The 16,880-nt window shown below is 41.0% G+C and overlaps 1 protein-coding gene across 1 annotated transcript in view; it reads left to right on the top strand.

Moving 5' to 3' along the window:
* Pkhd1 (PKHD1 ciliary IPT domain containing fibrocystin/polyductin) overlaps positions 1–16,880 on the top strand; it is a 493,369-nt gene that overhangs the window by 140,673 nt on the left and 335,816 nt on the right. The window contains exon 36 of the mRNA XM_008766937.4: positions 7,377–7,533. Coding sequence (XP_008765159.2) covers positions 7,377–7,533 — 157 coding nt within the window. The remainder of the gene's footprint in view (positions 1–7,376; positions 7,534–16,880) is intronic.

The following is a 16,880-nucleotide window of genomic DNA, read 5'->3' as shown; positions in this document are numbered from 1 at the left end:
GCTCCTGTGTATTCAATCACGGAAATTAAGTGTTTTCGAAGGCAGTGCAGTCACGGGTCTATTGCATGGGGAAATAACATGTTGTAGTCCATCACTTAAAATGTTAACCTTGTCTCTTACTAGTGACTGCAAGCAGAAACATGTGCTGTATGCTCACTGGTTAAATGGCAGCATGTCAGCTCTGTGAAAACGGCTAGCATGTATCTGTCAATCTTCAGATTTGACTGTGGGTGTGAGAAGGCAAACACATACACCCACATTCACACCTACACCTACCTCTTCACGTTTCCACTTACCTTTATATGACTTTCTAAGACCTGGCTTTTTATTTACTTCTGAGGAAATAGGAATTAAATTAATATCTAGTTTTTAAGGGTATATTCTTTGCTATACTATTTTTATTTCCAATCTTCAAATTCTTTATTAGCTGAACTACAGTCATATGTATTTCTCTATAGAAAGTTCTCTTTTGATTGTACTTTAATACCATTGGAATATACATATGCTAGAATGTGCTCAGTATAAGTACCATAGTCCGGATTACAATATGAGCCATGAATTACATATTAGTGAATTGCTAATGCTGTAAACCAATATCAAACGGAATAGGCCACATTCGGACTTTAGACTGTAGTTTGGGCACTGTTATGTACTACTGAATATTTCATGTAATTATTCTATGGCATACAAGATTTTAATACCCTCTGTGTCTGTCCTCAATGTTTCTTGCTGCATCGGCAGGGACTGCCCAGTAGCAGCAAGTGCTGAATGCATCCCGTCTTCTCCCTTGAGGTCCTGACACCCTTTGGGTCACTCCCCGCGTCATTAGCCTCTGGCTCATACTCAGTGTTTTCTACTTCCATTGCTTATCAGAACTGTGTAGCCAGTCACTCAACGTCAATAGTTCCTGCCACCGCCCTGACATTTCTGATCCACTTGACCCTGTTCTTTCTTTCATTTCTCTCAGAGAACACTATTTATTTTATATATTTATCTGTGATCATGTTAGAAAGTAAGCCGCGTGCTTCAGGAGTTTGGCATTCTTTGTGCTCAGACCAGTGCCTGAGGTGTAGTATGTACTCAATAAATATTTGCTGGACGTAGGGATCTATCACTCTGGAATGGTAGACAAGGAGTCTAAAGGGAGCCTGTGACTATTAAGCAAGGTAACACCTGCTGAGTGGGTTCAGTAAATCTTAGCCCTATTATTGCTTCTTTCATTTATGATTGAAGATAATACCTCCCTGTATTTTGTTGTTTGAAAGATTAACGATCCAGAGAATGAAATGCATAATGCCATGCCTGGGACACTAGAAGCGTTCAATTATCAATACGTGAAATGATCTTCAGAAGTAGACGAGGCATTCTTACAATAGATAAGAAGATCCAAGTAGAGGAGTAGATGAAGCTTGGTGAATCGATTTTGTTCGTAGACAGGGAGGGTCCCAGACATCTCATGTATGTGAAGCTATGAGCTGGTAGTAGTTATTTTGTAGAAGTCAGGAAGGAAGGACTCAGTTTGTACAACCAAAAGAGGAGGCAAAATAATAGCCCTTTTTGCTATGAAAGAGACAGACTGGATTGGACAGAGGCAGGAGTCTCTGCCAAGAGACTCTGCTGACATTTCTTTGAGTGGTTGAAGTGCTTAGTATGTGGAAGGACTTTCTTGTGCCATCCTTTCATCCAGGAGGATTAATAAATACTAAGTAAAGGAAGAGATCAAAGGCCAGAAGGACTCCAGGAAGAATAAAGTACACCAAACAAATTGAATTTGCTTTGTGTTCTCCAAAGAGTTAATAGATTACAGGTCAGGGCTCCATTGATAATCCTGAAACGCCCAGATGATTGGCTCTTCGGTAAGGAATAATAGTCACCTGAAATTCTCTTAGAGTGTGCTAATTTGTTTTCTGGTTAAGGTTTAAAAAGGAAGAGGCAATTAGCTTACTAAATTTCCCCTATAATATTGTCTTCACTCTGATCTTCTGCGCCCCTTTCAACCTTGTCTGTAATATTAACTGCTGAGTCAGTCATACTGTAGTTATCTTGATATTTCTTTCTTTCTCCATGGTCATATAAGCACCTGAGGAAGAGAAGGAGTTCGCAATTTTTGGAGAATTGTCTTCCCATAAACTCCCACAACTGTTTGGAGTTTTAATGGACTAACAGTTTTTATATCACTTAGCAATATAAGTATATTACCTGGTATAGCCGAGTGGTAAGAGAACTGTAACTATTATTTAATAAGTGGCATGAAGATAACAATTTAGGTAGAAAAAACAAGAACAAAAAAAATTGAAAAACATTGTATAATAAAACACAAACTTAATTAGGATATATGTAGATATACAGCCCACTGATAAAGAATTGATTGAGTGGTATTTATTCCAGCAGCAGAGACAGACTTCTGTGTAGAATGATGAATGACCTATCAGGTGAAGAGGCAAATAAACTTAGCTTCATAATAATTAAAAACACTTTTCTGTAAAGAAACCCTAGATAGAACTTAAGCTTTACACCTTACTAAGTTATTGTGATTATTCAAAGATTTAGAATTGCAGTGTTGTGATTACAAACCCAAAGAAGAATTAGACATCCATTTCTTTTAATTCTGATTTATGGTGTGCCAGGCATTGTGGGTAGTGGGGATATTTAAAAAAAAAAGCTAAAAAGCTCTCATGAACCTTCTTCTGAGTCTGATAGGGCCAGGTTCGAGTATGCATACATGCACAATGCGCTGTACAGGGACTTTGGAGAGACTAAGTGAATTTGAAGGTTAGAGAAAAATGCTGGCCACAGGGACTTTTCTTTTTCCATTCTGAAGACTTGCATGGTATATAGGAAGGCTTTCTGGTGGGGGTCAAGAACACCATTCCTTGCCTTCATGGGTCAGCTGTGATCACAGAGATTCCTGTGCCCCACCTCTTCTGCCGAACTAGCTCAGTTCGTCCTTCCTCTGCCTGATATTCCGTCTTGCTGATCAATGACTTCTTTCAAGATAGCTCTCGTGGAGTGAGTCCATTTAAGGCGACAGGGAAGATTTGCAGACAATGCACATTCCCCCAAGTTCGGAGAAGTGCTGATGTGAACTAAGAAGAGTACAAGTGGCATGGGCTTCCTAGCTGGGGCAGGAAACTTTTTGCTTTTCTACTTTTATTTTATTTATTCATTTAGAGTTTTTGTTTGTATATTTGGGGCTGGATCAAGATTTGAAGGCATGTCCTGTTCTGTACAAGCGTTTCTCTACTTTATGCTTGTGATGAAATGATTTACCTCATCTGCAGAATAGCATGACTGATTTATCTATGTCCAAGAAGAAAATTATAGTTGAAGTCTGAGTGTCTTTGAAACCATGGAGGAACGAGCTTGTGTTAGGTGGAAGTGAAGCCTCTATTGACCTGTGAGCCATGTATGTGCCAGCGAGCATCTTCTGAACCAGAGACATCCTACTCTAAGCAACAGAAGAGTTTCATGTTTATTGACAAAGATCCCTGTGTTAATGCTTTCAGCATTTTTTTTTATTGTCCTAAGGAGTGGTGGGCTAGAAGGTGAATACATTGATAGGTGAGCTATCTCCATATGCCCATGGGCCATTACCCTGAGAGTCTTCTTTGGGAAATGATCTGACCAACATTGTCAATTATAAAAATGGAGAATTATAATTTTTCGGGCAGCAGGTCTGCCTGCATGGGTTACATTGAAATTTAGTAATCATGGGCATATATTGTTTTTCTACAGGCACGTGTTAAAGCATTAAGGCTACATTCATATTTTTTTTGCCCTTTGAGTACTTTGTCCTTGTTTTATCTGAAAGCATGTATTGTCAATACGAATGTACGTAATTCACTATGCCTTTATTATGCTAAGGGGAAATTTGGGCTTCAAGCCACTTGAGACTTTGACTAATTAACACTGATGTTCATGTATACATCGCATTGAATAGGAAAACTTAACTGGAAAGAAGTAAAATTGGATTGGAGCAGGATATCATAAGTAGGATGGTGGATCCAAATCCCCCCCCCCTCTCTCTCTCCTCTGTATCTCTTTCTGTCTCTATGTCAAACCTCCCCTCCCTCTCCCTCTTTCTCAGCATAGAGCTAGACAAAAGGAATGAAAATGTGACAGGGTACAGACCAAACTCAGGGGCTTAAGAGAATGCAGCCTTTTTGTCCAAACATGTGGCTTTAGAAATGCAGCATTTTTGACAGTTTAGGTTGGGGCACCCATTTATTCATACATTGTATTAGAAACATGCGTGTGTGTGTGTCTATGTGTGTGTAGTATGTGTGTATGTGTGTGTAGTATGTGTGTATGTGTGTGTATATGTGTAGTACATGTGTATGTGTGTATAGTATGTGTGTGTATATAGTGTGTATGTGTACTCTGTATGTGTATAATGTGAGGGGTATAGTATGTGCAGTATGCCTTCATATGTATTTGTGTCTGTGTGAGTGTATGTAATGTCTGCTGCTGAATTAGTAAATGGAATAATAATTTAATGAGCTTTGTCAATGATTTCTATTGAGGCAGTTCCTTATTTTTCTTTTTTTTAGCAGAATGAAGGGTAAGTTCAAGAAATGATAAATACATGTTGCAGGAGTTCTATGATGTCCTGTCAGAATGATAAGGAGAAGGATAGACTAAGGTTAAATGCTGAAACATATAGTTGTAGGGAAGCAGACCATACTTGAGCAAAGATACGGATGTAATAATGGGCTGAGCCATGCAATATTTTAGGAGGGACAGCCCAGGAGGGGACACAGGAGTAAAAGACCTCAGGTGGGAATTTGCTTCACATGATTGAGCACCTATCTTTGATTCTCTATTTGTTCAGCCTCAGAATGGAGATAACAACACTTGATCTTCTTGTCCTCTGGCTTGGGACTGACTGGAAGAGTTTGAGAAAGGCTGCTGGGCCAACCAGGCTCACTCCAAACTGGATAACAGATATCAGAGCTAATTGTAGCAATTTAAAAATGTTCTCAAATCAATGAGAGACGCCATGGAATTGTTTTCCTTTGATGCCCTTAAGTACCTAATTAATGTCTGGTTGATCCCAGGTATTTTTTACTGAGTGCCATGAGCCTTCACGCCTTTTGTAGTTCTGTGACTGGGCATGAATCTACCCACCAGACTATTCAATATATAAGATTTTGCTGCTGAAGTTTTCATATGCCTTCAAGTCAACCCCACACCACCCTGCCTAACTTGCTTCTGTCAGGTGACCTGATCCCTGATCCTGAGCTCCAGTGTTGTTGAGGAGGAAATTCCTTGGTTCTCCCCTTTTGAGATTTATGTCCCTTCTTTCTGGTCCTTGCCTTGATTAACCCCTCCACCCTCAGACTCTCCTAGACTGTGATCTGAGATCTCCACAGTGGTAAGTGACTTTGTTCTACCTCTGGAAGTGCTGATCTCCCATTGTGTGGTAACACTGAGGGGTGGGAGGTGTCTGCATTGTTTTAAGTGCTGAGATGAGAAACACCAAAACATCATCTGTACAGTGAAAGGGAATTGGCCACAATTGTTCTGTGTCTGGACCAGAAACCCAAGCCTTTCTAGTTCTTCTAGTGAAGACTCCGATGAGTACAGATAACCTGGTTCACCGAGTTTTGTGGCTTCTGTACAGTCATGTCAGTCTTTATAGCTTTCCGACACCGTATTTACCTCCCCACTCTCCTCCTGTCTGCTTTCCTTTCTGTTTTCTAAACTGGCATGAGTGAAATAAAGGAACAGGCCTGGTGGTGCAGACTTGGAGGCCCAGCTTCGTTTTGGAGATGGGGTCAGTTCCTAGCTAGCCAAGGTAACTTGGCAAGACCATGGTTCAAAATGAAATGTAAAGACAGTGCCGCAGATACAGCTTAATGATTCAGACCCAAGTACCATCAAATTATACTGCGTATCTTTATAAGGAGTTGCTTTTATTTTGGTTTTACTTCACTAGAGCTAGCTCTGAGTTGAGATCAACTGGAGTGGCTGACTGAGATCTCATTCTTCCAGACCATGGACTGTCACCATGGTGATGCAGCTCTTGTGGCTGCCAGCGATCCTCATGCACACTCCATATATCATCCCCTCCCCCTTTATTGATATACCTTATATATCTACATTTCTTACATTGTGGAAAACCTGAGACTTTTATTTCTCCTTCATAGATAGAGAAAACAAAATGTCCAAAGCCCCATGGTGATTGGGTTAGGTCTATATCTTGGAATTATATTGACCTAGGGGGTCAGTGCCCTCTTTTAGAGAATACATTACCTCTTCTAGAACACCATTTTCTATATCATCTTTCAGAAATACTCCAGGGCACAGTTCTCTACATGGGTAGAATTACTAGCATTGTAAACATGCCTGGCCTTCCCTTCCTAACGATTCCCTCTGATCTGTCTGTAGCCCATCATGAGGGGATGTCTTACGTGCTTCCATGTACGGGGCTCAGGGTTTCCATTTGGTTGGAGTTTGATGTTACGGTAACCATACAGGCTTAATAGCATAATACTTTACCTTGAGGAAATCACCTTTTCTGTTCTGCATTTTAGGTATTTATTGTTCTGGTAGCTCAAGAACTATAGAAGACACACGCTAAGCCTCTTGAATGTGTTGAATTCTGCTGTAACTTCTATGCCTCTCTCTCTCTCTCTCTCTCTCTCTCTCTCTCTCTCCCTCTTCCTCTCCCTCCTTCCCTCCCTCCTTCCTTCCTTCTTTCTTTTGCATGTGGTCACCGATAAACAACAATACTGAATGTTCTGAGAGAACTGAAGAGGAGCCGATGAGAGGATGGTTCTCCTCAGCCCTGTCCTCTGACTTTAACCACTGGCCTATTCACATTTCCTTGTCTAAAGTCAGTCTGCCTCTGAATGTGCAAATGCTGGCTGTGTTCAACACAGAGCACTGAGCAGAGAGCAGAGGAAACAGTAATATCAAAAAGGGGCCGTATTGGAGGGAAGATCTGAGGTCCCAGGAAGAGGAACTTTCCCATAAAACATGGACACTTGATTGGCAGAGTCAGTGAAAAAAAAAATATACCAATTACATAAAGCAGGATGTCACCCATCAAGGCCAACATTTTAACTTTCTCTAGTCCAGGCCATTTATGATTTGTTTTTTGTTTGTTCAAGATTCAATACTCGTGTGTAAAAATAAGACATGGATTCAGCTCTGCCTGTTAGGTTCAAGAGAGCCCGAGCTGAGGAGAAAAGGGAGAATTCTAGGAGCTGAGCAGAGAGGCATATCTTACTCTCTTTCATGTTTTCTTCCCCCTATTTGGATTCGTTGTCTAAGGTAAATAGGGTGACTGCCTTTTACTGAAGCATTTAACGTTTCCAATGTCATCTGTGCTATCCAGTTTAAGCCACAAGCCAAATCTTTCTCTTTTCCAGGGCAACTTTTCCTTCCAATTCTGCCGAAGGTGGTCCAGGCCTCACAGTTGGTTTCCTCACAGAGTGCCACAAGATGGCGACAATGTCACAGTGGAGACCAGTCACCTGCTACTGCTAGATGCGAATACAAGTCTCCTGAACTCCCTGCACATTAAAGGTCTGTGGTATTCGGACAGCAAGGAACAGCACTCTTTATGATCCTGTCACTCACCAGGCATGGGAAGGAGGGGAGGGAGGGTCCTGAAGAAGTTTTTACATTTGATTGACAATTTATTTTGAAACCAAATTTAGACTTTTTTTTTTTTCCTGAAAGGGGAGAAATAGTCAGAGAGGTTCAAAGTGAAAGGCCATTCTTTTTGGCTTTTTCAAAACTCAGAGCTTAATTATTTTAATTCTTTTCAAAAACAAGTTAACAGTGTTTCCCAGGAGCAGCTGCTGCCTTGCCCAAACCCTTTGTAGTCACGCTTATCCTGGGCAGCCCCCACAATATAGCAAACGCCTTGAAATTGGTTAATGCTGCTGCCTTTGAAATCCTCTGCCAAGAAAGCAATGTCTTCCTGCTTTTCCCCTGTTGTGGTTTTGACTTCTTGGTCCCATGGAAAGTCATATAAATAGGCTTCCTTAGTGCAAAACGGTCCACATAGCTCTAGGGTGTAGGAAGTTGGCACAGCCTGAGAATTCAAAGTTTGACTCATCTACAATGTGGCTAAATGAGTCACTTTACTCTTTTCATATTTACTTCTGTATCTGTTAAATGATTACCGAACACGCTGCCTACTTCAGAGGATGATAATAAGAAATGGTGGCTAAAGGGCCTTTTCTCACTGTCAAATGAAAATTGTATGTAAGAAATGCTTAATTTTGGATGCCTATGACACTTGAGGCTAAAACACTAATATTTACTATAAATGCCTTGAACACCAGTGCACGGATAGACTTTTGTTGAGTAAGAGTACACACACACACAACCAAGTCTTCTTTGGAAGAAGATTATCTAAACCACCTTTGATATGTTTCTAACAGATCGAATCAAGTTTTTTTTTTTTCTGATCAGTTATTGTGATAGTCTATATTCTGGAAGCTGCTCTTAGCTTTCCTTTTGTCTCAAGAGAGAAAAGTTCTTTGTCAAGTCAATTAACTCCTACTCTTTAAGAGGGAAATTGTCTGCAACATTGAACTTTTGCCTTGTTATTGTGCTTTTTGTATGTACGTATGTGTGTATGTATGTATGTATGTATGTATCTTTGTGGCTATAGGGATATGATATATATGGCTTAGTGGCTATGGGAATGTATGTATGTATGTATGTATGTATGTGTGTATATATGTATGAGGCTTAGTGGCTATAGGGAGTGTCTATCTATAAGCTGTTATGAATATTTGAAAGACTAATAATGACAAAGTAAAATCAGAGTCTTAAAACTGTATCTCAAAACTTGCTTGCTATGCTTTGAACTGGGACCATGCCCTCAGAACCCAAATTCTGGAAGAGGATGGGATACTCTGCAGCTACCCAAGGGCCTCAGCCTTTTATTAATACCACCATTTGGGCGAAGCTTTCTGATTCAAAGTCCTTGATTTCTAAGTCTAGTACCTGGATATATGCTCATTTCCTCATAATGTTTAATCAATAAACAATGTTGAAAGAACAAGATTTGAAAGAGGAGACATCAGATGGGCATCAAAGGGTAGGACAAAGGATCATGTGCACCAAGTGTGCAGCCTCTCTCTGTAGATTCACAGATGTCCACACACTTTACCCCCACTCATGATGTCCCATGTGTGCCCTTCTTAGTTTAGACAACATTTCAGTGGTGCATAGAGTCAATGGGCTGTATTTGGGATGACAGATTCTCATTCTGGGGAAGTGAAAGTCTGAGTGGAATGGAAGAGTAAGGAGTGGATATTCGCTTCCACATACATGGTGTACACGAGTTCTTGGCAGGAGGAGAGTTACCTCCGGGGAAACAGATTTTTATCACAGAGACACGAGTTGTGCATCTAGAAATAATGAGAACAATGAAAAGACACATCAAATTTTGCTCAGCAGATAATTTGTGAATGCTTATTATGTGGCCTGAGAATTCTCTGTGATACAAGAAAAAGTGAAGAAAATTATTAATACTTAATGCCAGTAACAAGCAATATTACCAGAGGGAGAATGGCTAGGGGAATCAATATGACAGACTAAAGTTTCTAGTTCTAAGGCAGTTGCTGGATTGGGGCAGCAAAGTACAGTGAAGAGTGGGTAATTAGGTCAGGGAGGGTATGTGATTAGAGTTGAACTGTTGAGAGGATTCAGAGCATGCCATTTTGGAGGTGGGATAAATAGCTCAAGTTAGTAAAAAAATGCTTGCTGGGCGGACACGAGAATCCAAGTCCTATCTTCAAAACTCATAGGAAAGTGCCAGGTGTGGTGACATGCACTTGTAACCCCAGTGCCAGGGACACATACACAGGCAGATCTCTGGGGCTCTCTGGTCAGCCAGTTTACCCTAACTGGTGAGAGCTCCATGGTAGGAGCCACCCTATCTCAGGGAAGGTACGTAGCATTTCTGAGAATGACCACCAAGGCTGACCCACATTCACATGAACATGCCTACCTGTTCTCACACATGCATGAAAGGAAGCATGCTATTTATTTCAGACTTGTGGTTTGGTCACACGGAGAATCAGAGAGAAACTTCCCCACCTCACTTACCAAGATTTCATGAATCTAGTTGCCAGGCCACTGACAGATGTTATTCTTTGTTTCACATACTATCCACTGGGGATTCCTGGTGTCTTAATCCTCACCAGGCTTCTTCAATATCTGCACTTACATTGGTGCTATTGTAGTCCTGATCACTGTAATTTTTGGCAGGAGTTACTACAAATCACCTCTAAGTTCTTCCAGTGCTCTTAGTCTCTGTGTTACATATTAGCAGAATCTCAATTCCCTTTGTAATAGCAAGACAGCTGAAATGCTGTGTGTCCTGGCTCCGTTTGTAGCTGTGCATAGGCTTGTGCTAACATCTGGCCAGGAAGATCCTAGAGAATAGATATATGGGATATCTGGGGAGTTTCTTAAATTAGAGCTGATGCAGTAGGAGGCCTGCTTATACTTCATGTCTTTCTCATTTCCTGTTACGTAAATCAGACAGCTGAATCAGTCACTGTGTTAGATCATTAGGTGGTTTAGTAAGGATGGGAAGAAAGAACGTAAAAGGAATGTAGGACCTTGAGGACTCTGGAGTTGCTGTAGTAGTATTGTGCTGTCCATTTATTGTTATTATTATTACTGTTACCATTATTATTAATTTATTTACTTTATATCCTGATCATAGCTTCCCCTTCCTCCTCTCCTTCTAGTCCCTCCCTCTCATCCCCGCTCATCTATGTCTCCTCCCCTTCTGCTTAGAAAAGGGGAGATCACTCATGCTCAAGGATATCAACTCGCCTTGGCATATCAAGTTGCAGTAAGAATAGGCGCCTGCATCTTCTACACAAGGCAGCTCAGTTAGGGCAAAAGCATCCAAAGGTAGGCAGTGTAGTCAGAGACAGTCCCTGCTCCTGGTTTAGGAGTCCCACATGAAGACCAAACTGCATAACTGTTACATATGTAGAGGCCTAGATCTGTCCATGTGTGCTCTCTGGTTGGCAGATGAGTCTCTGTGTGCCCCTATAGGCCCAGGTTTGTTGATTCTCTAGTTTTTTTGTAGTGTCCTCAACCTCTCTAGCTCCTTTAATTCTTCCTCTCCCTCTTCTGAAGAATTCCCCAAGCTCTGCCTAATGTTTGCCTGTGGGGCTCTCCATCTGTTTTCATCAGTGGCTGGGTGAAGCCTCTCAAATGACAGTTGTGCTAGGCCACTTTTAAGAATTAGAATACTTTATTTATTTTTTGAGAATATTATGTATGCATACAGTTGTGATCACACTCCTCCTCAATTCTTTGCTCTAACTCCTTCCAGAGCTACTACTCAGACCATAACTCCCCCCAACGTTCTGTTTTAATAATCTTCTGAATCTAAGAAGACAACCACTACCGACATAGGTGTGGGAGCATCCACTGGAGCATGGTTAACTTACCAGGTGCTATAACCCTGAAGAAAACTGACAGGCCCTCTCCCAGCAGCCAACAGCTCTCTCTATATCCTGAGCTTGGGGTGAGAGCTTATAATTCCCTTCCTTCTCTATGCAGGACTAAACCCACTTTTGAAATAAGCCATTTGGATGAAAAGTAAGATTTCTAGTACTGAATCATTGCAATTTGCCTTTTGTGCTACATGCTAAGGTTAGCTCCATCAGTGTTAGCTCATATCTTCTAACAATGTCATTTTCTGTTGTTGCTTCATTCTTAAAATCCCTCTAATGTTGTCCTGTCTTACCAAGAGTAGAACCCAAACCCCTTACTTTTTTAAATCTCAGATTTCTTCTTTGATCTTGTCATCCACAGTCACTCCAAATAGGTACATGGGAATACACCTGTCCTTAGACCTTCAGGCTAATTGTCCTTTGTCACCTGGATTCATGTAGCTGGCTCATTGGGTTTTTATGCCCTCTAAGAAACGATAAGTCTATTAGAAGAAGCTTACAGGGCATCCTTTTCAAAATTACAACTACCCCTTTGATTATTTTCTATGTAGTTCTTGTTTTTATTCTTTATAGCATTTTTTTAATCTCATGCCATGTTTTACATGTACTTGTTAGTCCAAAGTATGTTCCTTCTCCTAGAATAATCCCCAAACCAAAGAAATTCACTTTGTTTGCTGTTTTCTAGAAAAGATTCAGAACAGCATGGGGCAAAAATGGGGGCTCAAAATCTGCTGGGTGATTGTCACGTGAATGGGCAAGCAGATGGAATACAGTTCAAGTTTTGGGTGAAGTGTACTGTGTACATTAAAAGACTTACTGCTTCCTTGACTGCAGTCTTTCCCAGTTAATTTATTTTCAGACTCCTCAATTGTTCATACCTATGCATGTCTACACATACATGCATGTATGGATGTACACACATGTACACATATATTATACATGTACTATATACAGACACACATATGTGTACATATGTATAATTATGGGTTCACAAGAGCATAAAATCCTTTACTAAGTTATCTTTCTGCTTCCAAAATATGGAGAGGAGTGTCTTTTCTGGTGAAGAACTCCAGTCCTCAATACATAATTTATATTCTATGATTCAGTTTTGATCCATAGTATGTACGGATAATAAAGAGGCATTCAACAAGATCAAAGCATTGTCACAATCACCAGGAGCAACTCAGTCTCTGGATGTCTCTTATGGTCTTTAGTTTTCATAGCCAGGAAGCGAATCTGAAAAGAGCCGAGTAAAATTTTCTTTTAATTTTCTCACTCAAACTACAGGCTGAGATAAACTAGGAATAATGTCAAGACTGCAAGAGTTTCTTCAAAAGACTTTAGGGGCCCGAATCTGAAATACTATAGTGTACACATGTGTGCATACTTGTGCGGTGGGAGGTGGGAGATACGGGAGGGTGGACAGAGTGTCCCTGCCGGCTTTGTTCTTCAGTCCCTCTCTGCATCATGTCTGGGAGAGTCTCTAACTGAATCTGGATCTCACTGACTTTGCTAGACTGGCTGGCCAGTGCCTGCCTGGATTCTTCTCTCTCTGCCTTCTCAATGGTGGGATGACAGAACTACCCTATAATGCTAAACTTTCTTTGTGGGCGCTGTGAACTGAGGTCTCCCCATACCCTTCCTTTCAATTACTCTTAAAGTGTATTGAAATAAGCCAGGTTTTTATGGTCATGATAAATAAATTCAGATCCATCTACTTCTGTTTTATTTTGTTTTGGAGTGCAAAAACTTTCCCCTGCTGATCTATTTGGCTGCCCCTCTTCACTATTTTCTTATTCTAATTTGAAAAAGACACAAATTTGCATTTCTTACTCATCTCTGCAACTCTCCAACTCCCCCTTTTCCATTTTTGTATTTTGAGGCAGAGTCCTTAGGCAAAACAGGGTTCTAAATCCCCACAGTGGAAGAGGGCGTTGAACTGATTCTTCTGCCTCTGGTTCCTATTGCTGGGATTATAGGCAGGCATCCCAGTGAAGTGCTGCGGACGGAACTCTGAGCTTTCAGCATGCCAGGCAAGTCCGCTATTGCCTGAGCACACGCCCAACCCCCAACTTCTTCTTTCTTAGTTATTAGGGATACTGTTAAACACAAAAGAGAATTAATCAGTTATTACTAATGAGTTGGGGTGGAAGCAGGCCTACTGCCTTCATTTCATTAATTATACTTTTTTGTTCTTTTATGTTAAGATGCTCAATAGCTATAGGCATTTCTGAATTAAAACTTATCATTTTTATTCCAAGTAATTATGAGGAGCAATAAAAACAAAGAAGGAGAGCTACCCTCTCTCAGAGCCTTATGCATCCCAGGCAAAGATTTTCTGCAGTTGAGGAAACATTTATATTTCCTGAATGAGGCATTGAATCTCTTTCTCATCTGGTGGTCAAGAAGCTTGATGTTAAGTGGCTGAGAGATAATAATTAACGAAGAGTTAATTAGGGGAGGTTAGACTACCTTTAGGATGTAGAGCCTTTATATTTTAGATATTTCTGTGTCTTTCACTCATACATACATACACAAAACTGTGATAGATATGAGCCAGTAGATACATTAATTTGTTTGATTATCCAGTGAGTATATGTGTATATAAATGTGTATGTATGTATGTGTACACACACATGTAAATATAGAATGAAAACATCCTATTTTATACCATAATTTCATATGATATAAATGATGACATGTTGCAGTTTCTTATTTCTCCCAATGCCATTTCTTTTTTTTTTTTTTTTTTTTTTTTTTTTTGGTTTTTTTTTTTTTTCGGAGCTGGGGACCGAACCCAGGGCCTTGCGCTTCCTAGGTAAGCGCTCTACCACTGAGCTAAATCCCCAGCCCCCCAATGCCATTTCTTTAAAATGCTTTGAACAGAAACTTGCTTCCAATTTCCATCGCTGCTTAGTAATATACTTCTTGTTCTTAATGTGATTTTCTATTTCTTGGTCTACTGGTGTATACCAGGACAGTTAAATGCTTGGCCGGCTTTCAAGCCAGAAGGAACTGAGTTAGATCCAGACCTCACCATCCGCCATCTCTGTGACCTTGGTTAAATTTAGAGCCTCTATAAGCCTCAGGATTCTCCTTTCTGGGGGAGTACCAGGTTATATTGACTTCAGAAGTCAAAGCACGAGGAGCAAGAGCAAGCACTCGTAACCTTTGTGAGGTGGTGTTACTGCACACTCCCCAGGTCACGAGGGAGGTTTTGGGTTAAATGAGGAAATATTTTAAAAGCCATTAGTTTTTGACAGGGCCTGGCCCAGAATAAGAACTCAATTAACTTTAGTTGTTTCTTTTGGACTTACAGAGATAACAGAGGAGATGGCTGAGAATCGGACCCAAGTTAAAACGTTATTTCCAGATAGCAGCTGCGTCTATATTATAAAGCAAACTGGATTACTGAAAGAATTAGTTGGATAATAAAGACCTTGGATTGCTTTTGCCCCTGTTATCTTCAGGATGTGCACTGAAGTGTTTTTCTTTGCTTTGCAAGAGAAGAAAGAAGAGGAGGTGGATACAGTAGAATTGTCATCTGGCTACCTCCTTTCTCCCTGTTACTCAGACGCCATGAGTCCTATGGGTTCTCTGGTGCAACTGGGGATGGGGTCTCATTCCCCTAAAGATGTTTGCAGTTCACAGCTTTAAGGATCTTTCGGTTCTATTATATTCAGAACTTGTATATTATCAAGATGACTACCACTGGCTTCTGGAGATGAAGCTTCATTTCTTTTAAAAAATATAATATTTGTGAATTATTTTTGGATTTCCCATACATGCACATAGTGCATTTAATTGTATTCAGTAACCATTACTCCATACAATCCCTCCCAGATCCAACTTCTACTGCAGCCCCTCTTCCTGCTTCTTTCCCCTTTCCAAAAATAATGCCCTGAGTCCAATTAGTGTTGTTGAGACCGTGGGGGCATGCCTGATTTAAAAAGAAATGATTTTGTTTCCCCTAGCAGCTATCAGTGTTCAATAGATGCTCAGCTGGGGCGGGGACTCGGGTGCCCCTCCTCCTTCCGTGCTGGACTCTTGACTGGCTTCTTTTGTGCAGATCTCGTGCCAACGGCTACAGCTGCTGCGAGTTTGTGAGTGTTGTGCCCTTTCTCGATCCACTGTCCAGCCCATTATCAAATTTCCTCATCTTTGGGGGGCGGGGTTTAAAGTACATTGTCACGTGCTGAATCCAGCATGCCTTTCTGCCCCTGATTTGTCAGTGAGCTCCTTGTAGTACCTGAGAAAGCAACATAAACGGAGAAGTCATTTTGTCTCACATTTTGAAGCGTTTGTTGTGCTAAGAGAGGCATGGTGGCAGAACGGCTTGCTAGGAGAGCAGGAGGCAGAGGAAGGAGCAGAGGCCAGAGAATGATATAGCCTCCAATATATTCCCCTAGTGACCCAAGGCCTCCTACAAGGCCCTACATTCTATGTCTCATCAGCTCCCAGTGATGTGAGTCCATCAGGGGACTAATCCATTGCTCAGGCCAGAGTCCTCAGTATCTGATTGTCTCCTTAATGGACGCACACACTCACCCTGCATCTGCTTTTCTATTCTTGGCTCAATTAAGTTTACAGTCTAGACTGAGCTTCTCTCCAGGGAACTGTATACATCCTTGCTCTTTATTGACACTGACCTAACCTCAGATTCCACTGGTGCTTCAGATCCACGATACAAGGGAGTGGCACTGAAATTCTGCAAACAGGGCTTCTCTGCTACACCACTTGTCGATGTGGTTATCATGTTTATTGGTCACGTGGCAGGCCGCTCAGTACCTGCAGAAGTTATAGACAACAGCTCGGGTCGAAAAGAAATGGGTCTGATGATAGCATGGAATTTTGTTCATATTGAAATGTTCTGTATTAATGTTTCTTTCTGGAATCGGATGTCTTGGTTAATGCTAGATGTTTGGAAGCCAGCCAAATATGTTCCAACTTGGTAAACTCAAAATGACTTACCTGTAAATTGCTTGTAAAAGAAGACTTAACTATTTCCTTTCTTGGTCAAAATATGGCTACCCTTGCTGCAGAGGATGATGCAAAAAATTGACTCACTAAAGTTTGGTCAGCAAGCTGGACCCTGGGTAGAATTTGAGGCAGTCACAGATATTTTAGTGGGTGTGAGTAAGTCCGTTTGACCCTGATTAATGGCAGCTCTTTCACACTGGTAGAAAAAAAATAGTGGATTATAATATGTCTAGTCCTATGGATGACAGCAAGAGGAGAAGGCACTTGTACTGCCCACATTTGCAAGCAGGTGTTCCCTAAGGTCCCAAGAAGAAGCTTGATTAAGTCTGCACCAGAAAGTATTAACAAGGGGTTTTGAAAATTACATGTAACTTCCTTGCCTTGGATGGCTTTGGGTTTTCAGCCTTTTCCTGGTGACAGGTTAATGTACCTTTCATCATGAGAACACAC

This window comes from Rattus norvegicus, chromosome 9 (assembly GCF_036323735.1).
Source record: "Rattus norvegicus strain BN/NHsdMcwi chromosome 9, GRCr8, whole genome shotgun sequence".
NCBI classification, from domain to species: domain Eukaryota; kingdom Metazoa; phylum Chordata; class Mammalia; order Rodentia; family Muridae; genus Rattus; species Rattus norvegicus.
Note: the sequence above shows the minus strand (reverse complement) of the source record. Positions and strands in the feature narration are given on the sequence as shown.